General features: G+C 36.6%; 1 protein-coding gene across 2 annotated transcripts in view; it reads left to right on the top strand.

Moving 5' to 3' along the window:
- Positions 1 to 2,742, top strand: part of GPM6A (glycoprotein M6A) — a 128,823-nt gene extending 126,081 nt beyond the window's left edge. For both annotated transcript variants that reach the window (XM_009676614.2, XM_009676615.2), the window contains exon 7: positions 466 to 2,742. In XM_009676614.2, coding sequence (XP_009674909.1) covers positions 466 to 618 — 153 coding nt within the window. In that variant the 3' untranslated portion in view covers positions 619 to 2,742. The remainder of the gene's footprint in view (positions 1 to 465) is intronic.
- The last annotated feature ends 21,382 nt before the right edge of the window (positions 2,743 to 24,124 follow it).

Here is a 24,124-nt window from a genome sequence, read left to right as displayed (position 1 = left end):
CTGCAACAGTAAAGTAGAGGAGGGGAGAAAATAGTCGAACTAGCTAAAGAAGCCAGATGAATCTCAGGTGATGATTCCAGGAAGATCACTTTGTTTTTATATTACCTTAAGATTAATGTACATCTTCCTGTAGCACACTCTTCTTGCTCTCAGGATATAGAAAGTGAAGGGCACTGGCTTAGATACTGCCCTGATTTGCTGAGTTTCAGTTATCTTTTAATTTTTCTATAGCCAATGCCACCCACTGCTAGCCACTGTAGCAGCAACAGCTTTGAGTTGAGTAACCCTAGGATTAGTGAAGCTCAAACCTGAACTTTACAAGTTATTTTTGTACTACTTCCTGACTTAACAGTGTTTAGTCCCTTTTGATGAAATCAAAAAATTTATCCTATAGTTTTTGACTTTGAATATGCTGCATTCTGACTCGCTCTGTTGGTCCCTAATCCTGTGTTACCTCTCTTACAGGTTCATTATCTCATGGTCTTGTCTGCTAACTGGGCCTATGTGAAAGATGCTTGCAGAATGCAAAAGTATGAGGATATTAAGTCAAAGGAGGAACAAGAGCTTCATGATATTCATTCCACTCGCTCTAAAGAGCGGCTCAACGCATACACATAAGAGAAGCCTTGTCTTACTTTCTAACATTTGAATGCTTTGTTGTTTAACTAAAGGCCATCCAACCATTTTTAAAACAATTGAAAGTGCTTCTCACAAAAGATAGTTTGGGTGACTTGCACATCACCCACATACAATTCTTGGCTGTCTAGCACTTGTTTCTTAATTAGTTCCTACTTTGTGTCACCAGTCTCTACCACAAAGCTCCTAAATAGCCTTTCCTGAATCCTTTTAAGCCAATTAGTTCTGCTAGATCAAGGATACTAAACTATTGTCAAATACAAAAATGTGTTTGATTTTTTTAATCACTTTGTATGTGTTATGCATAACACCTTTTGCATTGTTTCTTATATGTTTTTGAAAGAAATAGCTTTTTATACTTTTTGCTTTTAAATTCAATAACTACTTTAACTACAGGTACACTTCAAAGGGACCATTGTACATGATGTACAATATATAGAGAAAACACTCTGATGACTTTCCTTTATATTTGGAAATATTGCCAGATGGACCCTGCTCAACTTGAATGAAGGTCCTAAGAACATTTTAAACAATCAAAGGTGCAATTTCTAAATTTATAATGGTAGGTAAAAAAAGAAAAAAAAAAGAAAAAAGAAAAAAGATAAAAAAAGAAAAAAGTGCTTCTTATCTTTGTTAACATTGTATTATTCTTGATGTTTTTAAAGAATATTCTCTTGTTCCAAGTTCCATGGGTGATAATTCCTGTTTGTATTGTGAGCATGCAGACCGTGGTGCTAACAATGCATGGCCACTTGCCTTTTGAAGGAATTCGATACCACGGTTACCTGTTAAAGAGTTATGGTATATAGACAATTGTTAATTAAGTGATATAGTTATCCATAGTTTTTTACAGAATGATCTCTCTTTAATTCAATGATGGTTATGCTAAATTGGAGCTGTTCATGTGATAATGTGAGAAATTGCTGCTTAGCTACATTTATGAAAGTAATATATCAAAAATACAGTGACCATAGAAGTCAGAAGTCTTTTTACCTGCTTTAAAAATTTAACTGGATTGCACCTGTCTGAACTGTACAAGATATGTTAAAGGAGACTTCCATAAATGTTATAGCTTGGCTTCTAGTTTTCCTACACGTACTGGTTTACCTGTATTATGTTAAACTAAGGTGAAAGACCACTACAGATCTTATTGTTTGAAAGTGCAGTAATATATTTGAACATTTATTTTGGTAGGAAAATGCTATCAGAAAAGTAGGTCATCTTAATTTGAAGGAATTACCTGTATCAAAAACAAAACAAAACACCCCATAAAAAAAAAATTGGACTAAATATGATGGTTTCTTTTTTCTTTTTTCTTTTTTCTTTTTTCTTTTTTCTTTTTTCTTTTCTTTTCTTTTTTTTTTTTTTTGCCTATTTCTAATGCTACAAGAATGCTGTAAAGTGTCTTTTAAAGTGATGTAGCCTGACAAGACATTTTTGTCAGTGTTAAAAATCTTAGATAGTTTTGTGCACTTATTGGACCATTGTGAATTCTCTCTCAGTGTAAGTGCATTTCTAATAAAACTTCTTGAGTAAAACTCTTCTTTGTACTATTACTAGTCATGCATCATCAGTAATTTTTAACAATTCTTGTAGTAAGTAGAGGGTAATACTATAGTTATTTGTGGCATGGTAATGCATTAAGTAGTATTAGTTGATTGATTTTGATTTTTTTTTTCCTTTTGCCTGTTTCGGGGGTTTTTTGGTTGTGTTTCAGTTTTTTTTTTTTTTAAACACTTTGGCCACTTAGGCTGTTCTACGGGGTCAACAGTTTTCTGATATGTGCAGTACCATATTGCAGTTCTGCAAAAGTATTAAGAACCTCTTTTGGATTCTATATTGTAGTGTTTCAGTTTTGTGTCTTAAAACGTTTGTGCTGATTTTTAAAACTATGTCTTTTAAACTCATGTAATGATGTTAATGCTTTTGGCTCTTCTCTGGTATTAGAGTTTGTATTTTCACAACGAATGCTTTGTAGCAGGCATTACAATTAATCTGTTTTGTACATAAATGTGCCAACAGCTTGATGGTGGCGTTTTTGAAATGTAGAACAAAGTGCTTGCAAAAATGTAATAAACACACTTGTGTACTTTGTGTACTTATTAACTGTTCGTGCCATGTGTCTATTTCTTTTTCTATACTGAAGAATCATTGCAACCAGAAACGGAAGAAGCCTGTTGCCATATCCTTGCTATTGAAGGAGTGTTCTCAGTATTATGCCTTTTTTTGGAAAGCTCACTTTTAGGTGTTCCAGGAGATAGTCCCTTTAGCAGAAGTTTGAGAACAAAAAATAAAATTATAAAACATAATCTGGAGATGTTGCATTAATTACAGAGTACGACTTTGTCAAATCTATAGTAAAAAATTCTCGTTACAATCAATAACTAAAAAACAAGCAAAAACCAAAGAGTGATGATCTCATCCAGTTTGCGACTCTGAATTCCTACCGGTCTGTGTATCTCTTAAATCATACATAGGTAAAGATACAATGTACAGCCTTCCCATGATTAGAAATTCTGCCTCAATTATGGATAGTTCACTGCATTTAAAGCCCTGGTCATTTCCCACATGCAAATTACTTCAAATACATCTCTTAAAATCAGCATTTAGTACCAGCAATTATATATTCTAAGAATAAGAGAGTAAAATACATTCTAAGGGCAGGTTTTCATCATTCAGGAAGAGCAAGGCAGGATGGGCGTACTTGTTATATTTTTAATAAACTGATTTTGAAAGATTCACAGAACTGCAGTGTCATTTGGAGCAGCTTAACAGAAGCTGATCTGACATCAGTGTGACGCTCAAGGTGCTCATACCTGGATGTTAGAGTGGACTAATACTTTAAAATGATGATGACAGTGGTATATTACTTCTGTGTATGTACAGTAATTTAAATGATTAAGACAAGTCCACAGTGGTGTCAATTAAAGTGATACACTGAGGAAAGGTAATTAAAATATACATCCATAACATGTTTGTTTCTTATTTAACTGGCTGTTATGTAGCTCTTTGTGTGCTTTTGGTGAGAACAGGTGCCCTAATGGCAAACAATTTTTCATCAGCTGCACCAGCCAAGGGAGCAGAGGAGCTTCCTCTGCACAGCACATCAGTCATAACTGATTCTCTTCAAAGTCTGTGTGTGTTGGGTTTATTCCAGTCTCTTCTGGTGACTTATCCAGAGGTAGATTGCATGGATCTTGCTCTCTATAGACAATTCTGTACTTAGTCTAAAACTGTGATTGTTTTGCTTTTCGAAACCAGAAATCTATTCTAGATAAATCAGTTTGGTTCAGGAATTGTCTGCTGCTACACAAAAGGATGAAGATTCCTGTTTAAGAAGTCTCCAGCCCCAGCTCCTCTGTTTCACACCTTCTCGGTTTATTTGTTCCATCAGTGGTTTTGATAGCATGCTACAAAACAGATCAAAAAGCATGCTACAATCAGCAGATTGAGTTAGAAATACCCTCTTCTCGCCCCAATCGCCTCATTTTTTTGCACAAGGTTATTTTAATTCCCTCAGCACTGTACTTCCCCCCCACCCCCCGCCCTGTGACATCATTTTTTCCACAAAGTTATTTTATATCGATTCAGCATGATTTAGGCAATGGTGAGGTGCAACACAGGTATGGGGTGAATGTCCACAGCAGGGATAAGGAGAAATAGACTTCTTAAGCCAGCTTTATTACTGAGGCCAATGTATAATTTGGCTGGGTTGTAAAGTTAAAAGCAGGAGGCCTTTTTTAGGAAAAATCATTATTTTCTCTCTCTCTCTACACACATTTTATATTTTATATATATATATATGTATGTATGTATGTATGTATTCATACATATATATAATTTAAATTTTCAATAATTCCACCATTAGATTTACTGAAGTTGCACATGATGTACAAAAATATTTTTCTTGTCACAGGAAGTAAGCTAAAGCAAAAGAATTTCTAATATATTTACAAATATAATTGTCAATTCATTGGTTTTAGTAATATACACAATTTTCAATGTTAATTTAGTGCTGTTATTTAAATTGCAATAGGTACATAAAATTTAGAAAGCAGAAAATCTAAGCTTCTGGATAAATGTTTCTGTCTATTTGGGGTTTTTTGCAAAGTTTCCAGGTACTTATTCAATAAAACCCAGCAATATTTAGCATCTGAAGTCTGTTTATATAACTGTGTTATGCTTTGACACTCTTTTAAAATTCTAATGCCATGCGGCTACTATCAGAGTGTTTCATAAAATAATATTAGTCTTGATTACATACATTCTAGGGAGCTGGTAGGAAAATCTGAAGACTATAGAAACAGCAAAAAACCCTGTCTTATCTCATTCCCACCAATTTAAATATAGCAGAACTGAACATATTCCAGATGATTTTATTATACTACTAAAGTCAATTAATCCGTTCCTTCAACTGAGAGGTTTTAAGGGATAGCAAATTATCTTCAGCCATTGATCAAAACTATTAGTAGAACATAACTGTAGGTACAATTCACTTGCAGTTGTTATAGTAGATCTTAGAACAGAGCATTTCTGTACCATATTTACTATAATAATGACTAACAAAAGTTTATGTAGTTCTTTCCATCTTTAAATTCCAATATTTTTTTCAGATTATTCAGTACTGGGTTACCACAAGTATTTATTAATATGGTAGCTTTTCTGAAGAACACAGCTCAATTCAGCTAACCTGTAAAACAGCAGACTATAATGCATTTCATCTCAGGAGTGGAAAGGTGGTGTTTATACAAGCTATTCTCTTAAAGATGAGCAACGTTTTATTTCCACTGAGTTGCACAGAAACTCTACAAATAGAAACTATTTAGGCAGCAAATCAAACTGTGTCTCCAGATGATATCATATGCCAGTGCTACCTACGTTTTGAGTAAATAACAGTGGAAGAGAATGTGCAGTTTATACATTTAGCAACTCTCCATCCCACGGGAATTCTTCTGGTTTGTATCCTTTACAAGGGATAAACTCTAACAGTTTCTGAATTTTGAGATTTCCAACTCTAGTTTCTTGTTCTTTCAGGTTTCTGCGGATGAGTCCATCGCTTCAGAAGGTTACTCCTATAACTAACAGTTATTAGCAATGGTAGCAACAGGTAAGTAATTCTGCTGGTACAGTGCAGGAGTTGGTTATGAGCAGAGAGATGGATAGTCTTTGGATTATAATACTCTGAGTGCTGGCCAGGAAGCTAGTAGCTGTCCTGTAGGGGGATATTTCTTGTAAGAAAATGATTCTACCCACGTTGTACAAGCTGTTGTGGACTCTTTCCCCGGATCAGGTAGAGTTTGGCCAGATGGATGCGAGCCCCAGGAAAGATATTTTAGTTGCTATTTGAATTGGCACTTCTGATCTGCCTGCTTTTCTTTTGCGTTCCTGAGCCTTCAGTGGCTGAAAGGGATGGTTCTGCGGATAGGTTTTTCTCCTCTGGAAGTGTTTAGCATCCAGGGAAGGGAATGTCAAACACAAGCTCTTTTTGCAGCAGCTGCCACAGCTGTGGCAGTAACATGGCAACAACTGAAATGGTGCCACTAGATTGCAATCATACTAAAAAAAGACTTGAAAAAATTAACAAGAGGCTTACATGAGTATCCTGCATGTGGACTTACTCAAGCCAGAAATGCTGCATAGGCCAGAAAGTAACGACAAGAACTGCGTTTTCCAAAGGGTCCATCTAAATGGTTGTCCTCCTCAACTGCCTACGAAAAAGAATACTTAAGTGTGAATCACTTGCCTGTAGTTATTAGGGGATGTTTTGGTGTCTGAGACTGTCAGCATTTTAAGCACTTTACTCACCTCTATTTCTTTTTAAAAAATAAATACTTATTTAACAATGAATTTAACAGTGGAACAAGTTTGTCCTCAGCACATTCATGCCCCCATTTAAAACACATAAATCGTCTTCTGGAAGTTTTTAATTCAGTCAGTTCAGTTTGCCTGTACATTCACACTCTCACAAGTTAAATCCTTTCTTTTTCTTTTTCTTTTTTTTAATAATTAGGTAAATCACATGGTTAGACATAGAAGCAGATTCTCAGGTTCTTCAGCTGGCTGGTTTGATCTGATTAGGCAGACAGAAATCTCTCTCTACAAGGCAGCCTTGGTGGTGTTATGACACAAAAAACTCCTCATACTGGGGCTATCATTTTATGTTGTGAAATATGATGTGACATGTTAGGCAGGAGTACCAGCTTAAGGTGTTTTAATTTATGTATGTGTTTTCCTTTCACTTTTTCTTCTCCATAATATTCTGCTCCTTGTGCTATAGTTTGAAGTGCAGCTTAAGTAACATAAACCTTGTTGGTTTACTGAGAAGGGGAGATATCACCACTGCCATTAAGTGGGGCACATGGTTGGAACAGGGATGAGAAAGCAAGATCAGGAGAGGGGCAAAGGAATGTAAAATTTCCTCTTTCTAGCAGCCGTAACTGTGAGCTAATGTTCTGGCTCAGGACCTGCATTTCAAACTAAGAATTTATATAGCTATTCCTGAGCATTCTCCACCTTGAGTTGGGAAATCAAGCTAATTATTTAAGGAACTCAGGGTCTGATGAGAATTTCTGACAAACTACAAAGGACCAATACCACCTGCAGCATCTTCATTTTGGGCAGGCCCAAGCTGTATTTCTCCTTAGAGGAACAGATGGCTGAGAGAGACCTGTAGCTCCAAGCTGCCTTTAATTGTCACAGTAGGACCAAGAATCTGGTGGTGCTGCCATGTGCTCTTGGTTTCCCTTCCCAGCATGGGTAACATGATGGCCGAGCAGATGTGCTGCATGTGTAGCACCATGGAACAATCAGGTATAGTTTGTGTCATTTAAAGCAGCTGAGCAGATGATGCAGAAGAGGTCCACCACTGCAGACGTGCAATGCTGGCCCCACTGAAGCAAGGTCACTAGCAGAGGACAATGCAGTCAGGATTTCAGATCCAGCAATCTGGAAAATCTGATGTTTGTACCATTTGCTTAAAACCAAATGAGAAACATGAGGATATTTTACAATATAATAGTTAAAGGTAAGTGATTACATTTTCTGAAGTTACTGTAATCATTTGTGTACAAACACACACAAATATATATAGTCTGATAAAACATTGAAATGTTTTTTCATATACAACTAGTCAATTCTCACTGGTCTGAAATTGCACTATCCGGTACTGCAGCTGGCAGCAGTCTGTATTGAACATGCCCATAGGCATCCCATTTTCCTTAGACGCTTGTAACAGCTGCATATGCAGAGAATAAACCTTTGTGCTACCTTAATATTAAAGTCATCCTTAAAAGAAAATTGAAATTCAGTGATAACGTGAACTTTTTTCTTATAAAAAATGACATTTGTTTTACTCTGCCATATTCATCAAACGTTTGTGCAAATGCTAAGGTAAACTACAAAAATAATAGCAGCTTTGACTTTTCTTTACGGTACTATTCAGCTTCTTGTGAATTCTGCTAATAGTAAGCCTTTGGGCCTTCATTCTTTCTTCTTCAGATCTTCCAAACAACCCAGCAGGTATGTTAAGCACAATAGTAATTAGGATTTGACCCAAAATTTAATGTGTGTAAGTACATGTGTGAGCAGATTTTTCCCAGTCTTATTTTAACATTGTAAATACTGTTCTTTCCCTTCCTGTATAGTCTGGTGCTGGAACTTCATGCTTGCTTTCCCCTGACTCTTTTTGTGGTAACTGCCTTCACCGATACATCACTGCCTCCTGGGGCAAACCATTGCTGGGCATGGCTTCTACCTCCATCTCAGCAAGTCAGCTCCGCTCTAGCTGTAAGCAACTGAGAATGGCATGAGGATTAATGATATCTGACTCTGAATAAATGTGAAGCTATACTCAGCAAGTCCCTGCCACAATTATTAATCATACTTATTGCAACACATTCTCAGCCTGATCATCCAAACTTGAGGAATAAGCTGATTACAGTAATGCAAATATCCTATGAAGGCTACGGAGAAGACAAAGGAGAAAAACTTCGGCTCCTTAAAACAGCTTCTGTTTCCTTCAAAATTCTGAGTGTAAAATGAGGAAAAATCAGGGAAAGGAGAAATCTATATACATATAATATCATGTTGCCTTAAACCCTATGCAAGTTTGTGCTATTTAATACTTTTCAAATGATTTTCAAGACATTATTGCTTCTCTTTCAAATCATATAAAATCATAAATAATAATGTTAGACGAGAGTTTTTTCATAAAACTGGTGTGTGTGTGTGTGTGAAACTGGGACAGTGCATCTGATGATCTTTTTTTCACTGTGAGGGTGGTTGAATACTGGAACTGGTTTTGCCCAGAGTCTCCACGCTTGGAAGTATTGGAGACACCATCCTGGGCAACCTACTCTTCCTGACCCAGCTTGAGCAGAGAGGTCAGACCAGATGATCTCCAGAGGTCCTTTCCAACCTCAACTATTCTGTGAAGTAGAAAAAAACCTATTAAGTTTATGAAAAAATATTGAAAGTAACAATATGAGAGTATATCATATAATATACATAGTACACTTAAGTGAACTATAATAAATGTTCATCATTCTTCCTAAGAAAAAGGTCTATGAAAAAAAGGGGGAAGAAATCTCTTTCTTTAAATACAAGACTAGTTAACGCTATTCAGTAATGAGATACACTTTAATGTTTTGATAAATTGTGTAGGATGTAACATTTTTGCATTTTGACAATAAATACACGGGTTCATATGTTCATTTGTATTTAATTTCATTAAAATATAATAGAGATCCATGTGATAAAGGAGCCATCAACCTCTGTGAAAGTCATCTCTTCTTACCAGAGCTTTCTTTGTGTGGCAAGGTAAGCAGTAACAGTTTGTTATCCGCATTAATCTAATCAGATTAAATTCTTGAGAAAAAAATTCACTCAGTCCCTTGGCTAGTATGTGGGCCAGATCTGTGGAACAGATATTTATGAATAGATGTGCAGACAATTTGATTATTGCTGTTCCAGAATTTGAGATTATGTATAAATAAACATGTTGCAGTAAGATTACAGTTAAACTCCATGTCACAGATTTTCCCAGGGTGCTAACTTTGAAAGGTCCATAATTTGCCACTCATTTTAGGGTCATAGTCCTTCTTATAGTTCTATTGTTATTTTATCCTACTGCAGGAAAAAAAAAAAGACATCCTTCTGAGTGAATGTAAATTTGTATTTAGTCCAACATTGTTTTAGCTATTACTTGTGAGCTTTTAGTTAGTTGGGATGGAAAATATATAATCCTATGTTGCAGACCAGCTTGATTAATTTTGTGGAGATTATTCTTTTTTTCTCTACTGTCAAGCACAGATCTCTGTCGGTCAGTATAAGAGACTGTTACCTTGAAATTCTGTCTTCAGTGAAGTTAGAGTTAAAATTCTCATTTGCCTGCAAAAATATGCCTTAGTTTATTCTACATTTTTCTCTATTTTAGCAGCTACAATTATGACTTTACATACTTCAGCTCAGGAAGCGTGGGTTAGATGAGTGGACAGTGAGGTGGATTGAGAACTGGCTTGGATGGGTTTGAGCAGCAGAAAGTCTGGTTGGAGGCCTGAGGTTAGCAGCGTCCTCCAGGGGTCAGTACTGGGTCCAGTCTTATACGACCTATTCATCAATGACCTGGGTAAAGGGACAGAGTGCACTCTCAGCAAGTTTGCTGATGATACAAAACTGGGAGGAATGGCTGATGTGCTAGAGGGCTGTGCTGCCGGGAGAGGAACCTCATGAAGTTCAACAAAGGAAAGTACACCTAGGGAGGAATAACCCCAGGCACTAGCACAGGCTGGGGGTTGACCTGCTGCAAAGCAGCTCTGCAGAGAAGGACCTGGGAGTCCTGGTGGACAGCAAGTTAACCATGAGCCAGCAATGCGCCCTTGGGGCCAGGGAGGCCAGTGGTCTCCTGGGGTGCATTAGGCAGAGCGTTGCCAGCATGTCGAAGGAGGTGATCCTGCCCCTCAGCCCTGGTGAGGCCTCAGCTGGAGTACTGTGTCCACTTCTGGGCTCCCCAGTACGAGAGACATGGAGCTACTGGAAAAAGTGCAGCACAAGGCTACTAAGATGACAAAGGGACTGGAGCATCTCTCCTATGAGGAAAGGCTGAGGGAGCTGGGACAGTTCAGCGTGGAGAAGAGCAGATTGAGGGGGCATCTGATCAATGTGTACCAGTATCTAAAGGGAAAGCGTCAAGAGGGTGGGGCCAGGCTTCTTCTCAGCGATGCCCAGTGACAGGACAAGAGGCAACGGGCCCCAACTGAAACACAGGTAGTTCCATCTGAACATGAGGAAAAACTTATTTTCTGTGAAGGTGACTGAGCACTAGAACAGGTTGCCCAGAGAGGCTGTGGAGTCCCCCTGACTGGAGATACTCAAAAGCTGTTTGGACGGGTTCCTGGTCAGCATGCTCTAGGTGACCGTTCTTGAGCAGGGCGGTTGGACTAGATGATCTCCAGAGGTCCCTTCCAATCTCGGCCATTCTGTGAGGTGACCTAATTTAATTTCTTTGAGGTGACCTTATTTAATTTCTTCTGGGTTGTAAGTAGAGAGAAGTTGTAAATTGAATTCCATTTGTGTGATATTGAAGTTTTGCTCATTCAAAAACTTTTTTTTGGTAGTATACTTTTCTGTAGAAATTTATGATCATACAATCATCTCAGGCTTATTTCTTTCAACTAATTTGTTCAGACTGAAACATCTAACTAAACTAATTAAATTTACTTATTCTTTCTTTTTAAAGGATTATCATGTTCACAAAGTCTCTGATGAATCTTTATACTTCCTAAACGATTTGATTTGTATAAAACTAGATTTAATCAAGTAAAAGTACTGTGCTGGTACTGAAATGGGTTATTAAACATAGTTTTCTTTTCTTAATTGTATGTTAATATGTGCTGCAAATAGCCCGTAAAGTGATGCGCAGTTTTAACAATCTTTTTATGAAATTCAGGCAGTTTGTTTCTTAATGACCGTCCATGAGGCCTGTTTGATGTAAGTTAAATGATCAGCAGTGAAATCCTTAAAAGCAAGGTTAGCCTTATGGAATTCATGTTTTTCTGTCCTTATGACAGAACTGTAGGTGAAGTGAAAACATTTTACTTTTCACATTTATTGCTTATTATATTTAAATATGCTTTGTAAATATGCTATGTGAAAAATAGACACGTGAAAAGCAGATTCTCCACAAAAAGTACTATTTTTGATGATAATGGGGAAAATGGTTGGAGGGGAAGACTGTGTGTAAAGTCTCGTACTGAAGATTGTAAATACTGACATCTAGTGGAAAAAGAAACACCTAAATGGAAAAATGAGTTTGGCTAAAGATTTAGCAATCACTTGCAAATAACATTTTTTGAAATAATTACTTCCAGAAGAATGCTTCTATATCTTCCTTTTCTAGCTCTGTACTTTTAGGAAGATATTCTATAGTACAGCTTCGAAATATCAAAAATACTCTCTCTTTGTATAAATATATAGTAGCTTTATCTCTTAAATCTTAGCTATAATTGGTAAATTTACAGGCAGTGAATAACTAGATCTTTGGTGCATAAAAGGAATTCAGTAGTGACCTTACTTCTTGGCATTACTTATAGTTTTACAAGCATTTTTTAATTTTTAGTGATTTTTGCCACCAACTTTAAAACGGCATTTTTAAATAATTATTTTTGCAATGTACTATGCCAAATCAAAAAAGGGAATGTTACTTACTGCTATAGCATGGTTTCTTCATATTTCAAAAGCAATTTATAAAAATTCTGTTTATGAAGCTTACTTATATTGCTTAATGGGAAAGCAGGGCTTCTAGCTTCTTGGAAATTCTCTATCACTTTCCAAACTTAAACAACATTTAATTTAAATGAATGGGTGGATCAGAGTTTGGTTCCAAACTATATCTAAACCCTATTTGGCATTAAAGTAACAATTATAATTCTAAACTCAGTTGGAGCAGTGCTGTGCTTGGCTCAGAAGTCGTGCTACCATGAGGCAGCTATGAGACAACCCAACTTTCTCAGAGTTAAGTGGTAAGTGGTATTATCTCTGTAGACATGGAAGTTACAGTTAAGCTATCTTGGTACCTCATTAGGCAGGCAGCTGTTCAAAAAGAAACTGTGTTACAGCTAGATCCTACAAACATAAACGGGAATAGAGGGAATGACCCCTAAGGTCATTTTAGATGCTTTGCGGTCTCTCTCCTGGTCTTCAACTACTACTCAAGAAGGCGTTTCTTACAGAACATGTCTCATATCTATTAGTCCTGTGAGGAAGTATCAGATACCATTAAAACATGTAAAATAGCGCTAAGTTACTAGATTTAGGTAACTGAATGTTACATTTATTGGTCTCCAGTGTTTTGGCTCTGGCTCTTCAGTACAGGAAAGTCAGCAGAGCCAACCCTGCTGCCTCTGGCATCATCCCTCTTGTCTGGGCTCCTTGGCAAGGAAGTTGCGCAGGCAATCCCATCTGTGGCTCTTCCGGCTCTCGCAGGATCCCAGCAGGAGGAACAACTTGTACATACATTTCATGTGTTGCACTGCTCTTCATACAGCACTGATATTAGCATTTCCCTTTAACTAGGTATTTAAATATAGATATGATTTAGTACAGAAAAGGGTTACTCCTTAGGACCGATGAGAACCTTAACCCTTCATGGTCTGCTGCCTTCGTAAAGCAGACATATTTGGTGACTGAAATGAAAAACAATAGTTATATTTTATGTCAAAAAAAGCATTTTAAAAAAACCATGGGTTCCAGTCACCTATGTTATTAGCAAGTGAGGGGAACATTTTCAGGGATTGATTCATTACAATGAGAAAGATTTGGCAAGAAGAATAAAACCTTTTAAATAAAAATATTTGAGCTAATACCTTGCCAAAAATGCAACTTGTTTAGTTCAACTTTGGTTCAGTTTAATAGTGAATAGTGCCTTCCCAGGGGGGAAAAAAAAACTTCAGGGCTAATGCAAAGATAGGGTTCTAAATATAATTGTACAAAAGTTTTGTGGCAATTTTAAGTATGGCAAATGTGCTACTAACGAAGTAGCATATGAAACTAATACTTTGTTTTAACAGATACTTAAGTTATACTTTCATGAAGATCATAAAAGCTGACATAATTACATTCTACCTTCTTGTTTGACTGAACCAATTTTTCAGCTAATTTGGAGGCATTCCTCAGAAATCCTTGCTTTCTCCTCCAAATGATGAGCATAAAGAACTTCTTTGTTGGTCATAAATACAAATTTATCACTTTTGGAGTCAGTTGCATTAACACTTTCCAGACAGACTTATTTTATGTGAAGTTAGAAGAAGGTAGCTGAATATTACTGAACTTTTGTCTTTATTAAAATGTTTTAAAAACTGTTTAGTTAAGTCCTTACCTTAGTGTGAGTTTTAAGGGAACGGTTATTTTAAAGAGCAAAGTTCTTCCCTTTAGTAAGTTTTTCTAAGGTTTTTTTAAAAAAAAGATGTATTGCATCTGATCAACAAAAGGTCAGCATCCTGCTACCGCATTTTTTCTCCATTCTTCTCTATATGAGAAAAATATCAGTTTCCACTTGCCAAAGATTTAATCACTGTTATTGAAAATTATTTTCTCTTACTGTAAAGTCTTCATTCATTTAACTTTAAAGATTTAAAATTTGACATTTTGATCATTTCTAACATTATGTTTTACAGTAAGAGTTAATATGTTAATACAAACTGTGATGTTGCACTGAATGTAAATGTCTAGCAGATTAATTCTCTGATGCCATTATTATATGAAGATAGAGATAGTTAATGTAGCAGCATGGTAACAAATGGTCTTGTTATAACTGAAACACTAATGCAAGGAGTTGTTTGAGTATAAAATATTGATATTAATTGAAGCATTAATTACTTATCTGGCAACACATACATTTCTTACCAAAAGACACCCTATATTTTCCTATGGCTGAGCTGTATCTGCTTGAATAGAAGAGCTGGGTCTGCTATATTCTTTGGCTCCTTCTATACCCAAGTCCTAAATATTGGAGGTAATGCCTTATTGAAGAATCTGGAGCCATTTTGCTTCTCAGAACTCCTGTTTTGCCTTCCTGCAGGCTCAGGCAGACATCCTTTCAGCAGGTATGGCTGGGCTACATTTTTAGTGTTTTCTAATGAAGCTTCAAGGCCAGAAGTAACTGGCTGCAGCCAGTAGAACTGGCTGCAAAAAAGTCAGGCTTCAAAGTCCAGGACAATGCACCAAAGGAAGTGAGTAGATAAATCCAAATACAAAATATCTCAAGTTGAATCTCTAGTCAAAGTGGAAACCTTGGCAGAGTCTAAAGGCATGCTAGCTGCCAAAGCCTGACTTCGCCGTTCCCCCACCCTCTCCCTGTCAAGTGTGAAATATCTTCCTGCACTCCTCTAGGAGTTGCTCTTGCCAGCCTCCGCTGTCTTTAAAGAATCCTGGAATTCTGATTCTGGCAGTTAAATGCAGGTAGGATGACTTTCAGCACGTAATTTTAAAATATACTTTTCTGATCATTTGGTGCATTATATTTTCCACATATTATTAGCACTTATGCTTATGATAACAGTGTCTTTCTTTAAGTGCCACCAGTACCTGAGATATGCTGTTAATTCTGCAGACTTGTGCAGGCCTGCGTCAGAGTTTGTCTTGAGAAAGGAGTTGAGGGAAAACATACTATTCTGATGAAGAGGTTCAGGCAATGAAATGGATGGAAGTGCAGAGCAGTTGATGGAAAAACGGGTAAATTGATATTGCCAGCAGGGTAAGGAGGATGTGATAAGAAAAGAAGAGACAAGACAAAATGAAATATGACAGGGTAAAAACAGTTAAGGGCCTGAAGGGGATGGAAATGAATCAGAACTTGATGCAATGTAGCAGGGAGCCAAGAGAGTGAACACAGAGCAGGGACAGGTCATGCCCAGCACAAGAGACAGGGTAGGAAGCCCAGAAAAGAGGGTGTGATAATCAACATCTGTTAGAGACTAGAGGATAGATTTACATGAGTGGGTAAGAAGAAAAAAAAAAGGACAAACAGGTTTTTAGATGAGACTATACAGAACTATTTAGCAGTTTTTGGAGACATCCTGGATGTGGGTCCAGAGAGAAAGCAGCTGAACACAATTTACAAATCAGATGAGACCCTGAGGGAAAAAATAAAGAGCTCCTTTTTAGCTATGTTAAGTATCATCTGCTAGTAAGACATTTGGGAACACCTATAAGAAGAAAACTGAAATACATAGCCAAAAGAAAGATGGAAGGTTTTCCTCTGTAAGGCTATGAATCACCGCAAAGTGACTCAGTCATTGAGACTGAATGAGGAGATCATATAGGAAGAGTGAGTGGAATGAAAGAAGAGGAAATCCTATCAAATTTACCTGTAAGATGAGAACTATAACAAGCAGCAAAAAGTTTTTCAACATCTGATGAGATTTTTCTGCTCTATTTTAGAAACGTTGTCTTGACAAATTAAGGATTTATAGAGCTTATGAGGAAAGTAAAGTAAGCATTCCAAGAGGTGAATTGAGTAATTCCTTTCCATGAAAATGTAAATGTACTTTATATTATTGTTTACCCAGTCTCCTGTAGTTTATATTTACCTCATGACTTTGGAAATGAAAAATGTCCTACTTTCTTGGAACTGATGATTCACTTTTCTGAAACCTATCAATGTACCATTGAACATGAAAGGATATATATAGCCTGTATAATTAGGCTGGTACCACTAACTGGTAAGTTTTTTAAATTATGAAGATGAGAATAGTAATGAAAAAGACAAATCCAACAAAAAAAACAAGAAAATTAAGTATAGTGCAAATGTCTGCTTCTAGGTTCAGAAGCTGTTATACTTTTGTACTAGTGGCAAGACACATCCTTTATGAAAAATGAGTTTGCTGCAGTGTTTCCCAGCCAAGACTGGGAAAGAGCTGGTCTACCAGTAACAGTACAGCTTCTCCAGCTTTCTTCCAAAGCTAATGCAGATGCTGATATTGGAACCTCTTTCATTACTCTTAGGAATCTCTTTGATATTAGGTGAAGGACAAGGCAAGACCGGTATTTCTCTTTTAACCGCTCATTTTTGTTATGTGATCATCCTAGGTGTCTTACTCAGCCTCCCTGTTTCATCCTGTTGAAATTATTTTAGGTCTTAAGAATTGTTGTCCGTGTTATTTGCTTGCGGAACATTTCATTCACAGGGGGGTTCTGGTTGCTGATAGATGATAATTAAGAGCTTATACAATGTGACCACAGCCTTTCATGTTGAACAGTGTTATCTCGTTGTTGCCTTTTGTCTGCTGTGTCTTCTTATCTACGTAGTTGTCCAGCTCTTTGGAATGTCTTCTTGATCCTATGTCTATAGTAACAAGTACAAAAATGCCCTGGCCTGAGGATGCTACAGCAAGACATTACATACACAAAAAAATGAAAGTTATGAAAGATTGTCTCAGTGCCTTACAACTATTTCTGGTCTAACCTCATGAAAGTCTGTTCAGATTAGCCGGATGATAAAAAAAATAGTCAGAGGGAACTGGCAGCTAGAACTGAGTGAAATTTGGAAATATGACTGTTTAAGTGTGCATAAAGGGAATGAATAGATGAAATTTCAAAATTAAAAAAGAGAAAACCCTCAAAATACATTGACTTGTGCATTGTGTAAACATGTTCTTTCATATTTTGTTACATTTTTTTTCAAAATCTCTGAAACTGAAATACTTTATTGCCATTAAATTATTTTACCTGGCCTTATATGAATGATAATTCAGGCCACCAGTATCTTCTTGCAGGACTGGCATGGTGCAACGCAGACTCAGCTGCCTGAGCTGGCTGGCAGGTAGCGTGGAGGAGTTCACACAGCTTTCAGAGCATTGGGGAATTTAGCTGCTGAGGCAATGAAGGCTCACTTTATCTCTTCCTCAAAGTGCTGCTCTAAGGAAACAGTTTAATGTCTTGGGATTTTTAAAATCAATTTGAAAAGAAACATGTGCTGTAGCTTTCCGTTAGGTGGAACTAAACCTAACCAAAACATTTAGTTTCAGTTTCAAGCATAAACATTTAGGGAACATTTTCCCAAATAATGTCTTAACTTTGAGGAAACTATTTTCATGAGAAAAGTTATGCTCGTGGAAAATAACAGACTATCTACAGCATTAATGCTTTGCAGCCACTGTTTTCTTTCCAAAGGCTAGAAATGGATTTCATGCTGCCATCTGGTGTTGTCACATACGGTGACTGGAATTCTTACCCACAGGATTGTATTTGTTGTCTAATATTGTACTTGCTGAAGACAGTCTTTAAAGAAGGGGAGAGTGTTTATCATATACAACAGTTTTTGAGCATGAGGGATTTTTGTTTGCTAAATTGAAAGAAGATTCAAAAAAGTGATCTTCTATTATCTTAATAATGATTTGAATAATGCCTGTGATATACTGAACTTCTTTTACATTCTTATTGTTCTTTTACTTGTAATTATATATGCATACAATGTATGAGCTTTAATGCTAAGCCAGGATGTCAGCTTGAGTTCCATAAAGAGAATACCTCCCTAAATATAGTTATGTATTTCCCACTCCCAAAATCAGTTGCTTACATATCCAAATAAAATATCCAAAGAAAAACAGGTATACGGCTATGTCAAAAAAAAAAAAAGCCTCCTCTTAAACCACTGCTTTAACCAGGCTGACAACTCCATACCTCCTCAGCTAAGCATGAAAGCTGGGATCTCTTAGCAGGATATCAAGAAGTTATAAATCCCTCAAAGGGTGAAAGATAAATTAGTAATGGAGGAGTAAAAACAAGAGGTTTCTATGTAACGTTATAAGAGAATGAAGAGTCGCAACAGTATTTCGCTGCCTGCCAAGCTGCAATCACTTGGGCGGCTGAAATGTGGAGTCCTCCAGATCACTCCTCCCGGGGCTTATAGGGGATTTGAGAAACTCCTCTCAGAGCTCCTTCCAGTTTTCCTGAACACTCGGGCCAACTTCTTCTCATCAGACATACTTGCGCCATCTTTTAATGGTTTATTTTAAAAGTGAAAAACAAAACCCAGAAAAGCAGATGCTCACTGCTGCCAAAAAAAAAAAAAAAGAAAGAAAAGAAAAAAAAAGAAGAAAAAAGAGAAGACAAAAAGACCACTGATATTCTGTATTCTGATGCATCCCAAAATTACAGCCCAAGCCCCAAGTTTCTTGTGTCCCCTCTGTCACTAGCCCTGCATGCAATACTGATACTTTGTCAAGCTTACAGCAGCACATCAATGAAGTACTTACTTTCCAGATCTTAAACAATTCAGTTACAATGATGCCCCCCCCAAGAACCCATTTTATGTTTTGCCCCTGAGACTCCCTTCTGGATGAGGGAGTGAACACAAGCACAGGGCATGTGCATCTGCGTGTTCACGTTGCTAATCGCTAATGCTCTCCTTGGCATGATTTTGTCAACTGATGCCCTTTCAAACAATGCCACGGCACAGCCCTTGGGCTGGCCTGCCCTAGGGACCAGCTCCAAAGGCAAAACTGATGAGGTTGTACCACATCTGGCCTGTTACCTCAAAAAGCCCTATATCAGTACCCTAGCAAGCTTTTTGCCATTGTTTTTTCCATGCCTGTGTATAAGGGGTATAACACACATCCTCAATTTCAAGCGTAAAAACATTCTGATGGATTGCAATATGTTCTTCACCTTCTGTCTTTCACTCCGAACTTAAAAGAATTTAAGAAAATAGCAATTATGTCTTAGAGCCATAAAGCTATTGAACAGAGGCTGGAGGAGACCCAGTCAGGAGCTATAAAGTATGGATTTGCCCAGTCTGGCCACTTAGTTTCACATTGAGATAACACTCTCTTACCTCTGCTATTCGTTTATTTGTTTACATAATATTCCTTTTGTAAGCATATATGGTGTCTGTAATTTGTGTTTTGTATAGTGCTTTTGAAATGTTTGACATTCTGCCATTAACAGGTAGCTTGGAGCAGGAGATTTAAAATCTTATGGAAGGCTTTAGATAAGGAATAAAAACCTGTTTGTCACTAAAGTCAATACAAAAAAATACATTTTTTTTCTTATTTGTCACTAACATGAAATGAAAAGTAGCATGTAAATAGAAAGTGTATGTATAAAATGTAACTGTTCCAAAATTATTGTTAAGGCTGCTTTTTCAGTAGATTTTTTTTAACTGACTAGCAAAATTACCTCTCTTTGGTAGACTTGGAAGTAAGTAACATCATATTTAAGCTACCAGGTAACACTGAAAAAAGAACACACAGGTAAAGTTAATTATAATCATTTTAGGTTGGGAATTAAAAGAAGATTCCTAACCATTAATGTGAAGCTTTTCCATAACATCCTTCTAATGCGAAAGTAGAAAGAAAAAATGTTTTTAAATATTTTTTAAAAATGGAACTTAATAGTGCTTTTCTAATATTTATATGATTTTTTTTTAATAACAACACCCAGCTGCAGTGATTCCAGGGATCACTCTGCATTTCTGCTTTTATTTCCAAGTCTGTAAATGCCAAAGAAAAATGTATTTTCACTGGCAGAAGTGGGAGAAGAGAGTTTCAAAAGTGAGCTGTCAGAATACCAAGTTTTATACAGTGGTACTCTTATTTGCAAACCAAGGTAAGAAAGGAAAGGCTTTCTCTGTGTTTCTAGTCTCTTTTTGTTTAAATGAGTTATTTAATGTTTCAGTGAACTGTTTTGGGGATGGATAGGATTAACACAGAGAAATATAGCAGGATCCTAAAATAGAACACAACAGGTCAACGCTGAGCAGCTCTGCTTCAGAATCAAGTTCGGATTCAACAGTCTTTGGGGCACAAACCTGAATGTGAATTTTCAGAGAGGTCCACCTGCTCTGATACTGTGGTCTCCTCTCGCTTCCTCCCATCTCCTCTTCTAGTGATTCTGATAAAAAGAGTCAGCTCAGGCTCATCTAACTCAGAACCCACTTTTGGGGCTGCAAAGTCCACAAGTGGGTTAATTTTAAAAGGGTCTCTACAGCTACATTACATATGGTAGATATTTACATGTAGATATATGTAAATACTATGTAGACATATGCATACCAAGAAATTCATTGCTAAAGTAAATAATAGTTTATGCAGCAGATTTCCACAAGATGGGGATGAAGTGATGTTTCATATCAGGAATTTTAATTTGTGCGGCATTTTATGGAATAGAAATTTTATCTTACAAGTCAGGGATCCAAATGAAATATTCATGAAAATATAATAGCTTTTTGCAGGGTAATGTGTGATACAACAAGGATTTGTTTTAATAACTTGAATAGTTTAATCTTACAGTTTATTAAGTGCTGATCCTGAGAACGGTCAGCTCAATATTTTTCCTTTTGTTTGATTTAGTATTTATTTTATACTTGATTTGTCTAATGCTGTTATCCTGGATTTAACTTTTAAGATTCTAGTTTTTATAATTATGGAAAAATATTCTGGTTTATAAAAAGCAGAAGTTTGTCTTGTAATGCTGAACCCAAATAAGAAAGAATAGCTATTGTAGCATAATATAAGATAAAATTATATGCAGAAAAAGAACATAAACTAAACAAAAACCACATCCAAAGAAATTATGAAATAGGTGTAATAAAATAAAAGGTTTTACATCTTCATCATATTAATGTTTTTTTTTTACTGGGGTGCTTTGGCTCATACTTCTATTTGGTATTACTCATATTTTAGAAGGGGTATGAATTATTTCAGAGCTGGCATACTTGCTATTCTGAAAGTGATTTTATGAACCTTTTGTTTATTAAAGAGGGAGCTAAGCAGTGCTTTGATCATGAGCTACATGTAATCATATAAGGAAGAAAAAATTGCATGCTACAGTGCACATATATCTGGTTTAGATCATTTCTGCCTAACCATGTCAGGTTAAGGTTTGTTTGTTAAACCCAGTATTAAGTACTGCATTTTAGTCTTTCATTTTACTAACTATATTTCTGTTCACAGACCTCAGCTATCTAGCTAAAATCTGAAAAGCATTTTTTGGTGTACTCTGCCTTTCATCTCCTCCTGGCTTGCTTAACCAAGCAGTGGAGAGGGGTCCAGAAATCAACTGAGTAAAGGTAACTCTGTAGTAGTCTCAGGTTATCAAGGCTTCCAAGACCTAGATTAAGGAACTAAAGCAATGTAAATAGGATGCGAGCTAGAATTCAAATTCGGATTCTCCTCTAGGTGGGACATCCAAACCCACTGTATACAATTATTTGCTCCTGGATCAGTACTAATCCTGACTATTCTGAAGATCAGACTAGTTAATCAGCAAAACTCAGCTTGACTCTAGCGTTATCATCTAGTATTTTTCACTAGAATAATACAATAGGTAGGAAGCGTACCTACTTGTATGTGTGCTGGTGACCAGTGAGCAGACAAAGGGATATAACTGTCCAACAGCCTGGATTCAAGTTATGGCTCCTATATAGATGCTGTTTCATCTCTCTCTCCAGCAGCTGTTAATTATGTTCCTATATCCTGCCTCTATCATACATTTTATATTGATTTTCTCATATTATCTGGATGCCGAGCACACATTCAAATTCCAGCCATAAACATCTAAATTCAATTCATGCCGTATAGATTTACATGCTACATTAATTTTCAAATTCTCTTCCATATAACACTGCAAATGTCTAGTGTATACTTTCATTAGCTTTTCAGCCAACAAAGATCCTGCTCGTTTTGCTATTCTGTAGTTGATTATAAATCAAACTTTCAAGACTGGGTCAACAATATAGCTATAGTAATTAGTATTCATATTTTTCAGGCCTGTGTTTCCTTACTTTAGCCTACATGTTTGATTTTGAAAACATTATTTTTGATCCTCTGAGTCATGATATACATTGGACAATTCCACCACTAAAAAAATGCATTATTATACAATCTCAACAATTTTTGCTTATGATGGAGGTTCATTGCAGATGGCAGAGAAATTTTTATTATTGGTAAGGCATAAATACATTAATTAAAGCTATTTAATTGCATACATTACTTAATAACACTTTTATCAGGTTTTAGCACTTCAGTTAACACTATTGGGTCATTAACTTTGATACAAGAGACAAGTATAATTTAGTGGTAATCAGGAAAGTAATAAAAGGATAGTTTGTGCACAATAGGATATTTTAGCATAGCAATAAAGTCTAATGAATTCTGTTATTCACTAAAGATTGAGTTTACATTATGCTATCAAACATCTTGATAGTGAAGCAGATCAGAAAGGGACTGCTATGTCCTCATATGGCATTTACTGTTTGTACTCACATGATTAGAATGAGGATTTAGAAAATAAGCAGCTTCCCACAGATGATGTAGGTGTGATTCTGTGGTGAAAATATTTTAGATCTCAAATGAAACCTAGATTGCTGTGCTAATGAATAATAAAATAGTTACATTCTTCTAACAGAATTGTTTTGTGATGCTAAATTAAAAGTGGCTCTTCAATTTCAAGGAATTTTTATAGGAATTTTTTCAGGAAATCATGAAAACAAAGCACAGAAGTTTAAAGACAAACTGGACAGATACAGAGATTCTTTTACTGTTTCATTTTCTTCATAAATTCTTAATTAAAAAAAAAATTCTTCTCCTTAGCAAGAACAGGAATAGATATAAAAGTACCAGTGGTAAAGCTGATAGGGCAGTGATTTTTACCTCAGACTACCAAAGTCCAATGGCATACCACAGTTATTCAATTATGCCATAGATTTGTTCCTTTTTTGTAGGACCTTTTGGAGTATGGCTGCGAGAGGGCAAGATTAACCTCAGCCAGATTTTATGCGGACTGTTTTTACAGCAGGAGATTCATCTGGTTGGTTTCTAGGTTTATATGAGGAGGAGTCCCTAAATCCAAGATGGTCAGGCAGCTTTGCTTTTACTCCATATGCATTAGCATTGGACATGGCATGTGTTACCTTGTCACAAGAAGAGGTGGCAAGGCTGTGAAATCCCACCGCTCAGGTCAGGCTTGTGTCCATCCGTGTCTTCTCACAGTCGTTTTCAAACTTCAGGTTCTGAATAAGATTTTGGCAAAAGGCTAGAGTGTCATGAAGTGGCTGGATCTGATTAGGACCTGCATTATAGCAAACAGATATAAACAGGATTGCTTTGCCAGGATTTGCCAGTTTTAAGGTAAGAGAGAGGTGTTGAATTCTAGAATATAGAGAGGCCTGAGGAGAATGCAATAATTTTGAAAAGCTCTTAGAAACTGTGTATTTTGCCAGAAATCTTCCCAAGGGTTGAGGAAGAAACAGAGGTGGCTTAAAGCTGGGTTCTCTTTGTGATCTCAAGATTATTCCTATTTTTAACTAACTAAAAAAACAAAAACAGCAAAGATAACAACAAAAACACCCCAAGCACTGACAATGGCAGAAATGCAGAAATGATTTCTGCCTTGTCAGGTATGGGCGGTAGCAATGTAGAGCCTCAAGCTCGCCCTTGCCTACTGGCCTGCTAGACCTGCAGCTCTCATATTTTTTGGCTACACTGTAGACTAG

The sequence above is a fragment of the Struthio camelus genome, chromosome 4 (genome assembly GCF_040807025.1).
Source record: "Struthio camelus isolate bStrCam1 chromosome 4, bStrCam1.hap1, whole genome shotgun sequence".
NCBI lineage: Eukaryota > Metazoa > Chordata > Aves > Struthioniformes > Struthionidae > Struthio > Struthio camelus.
This window is presented reverse-complemented; position numbering and strand designations above follow the sequence as displayed.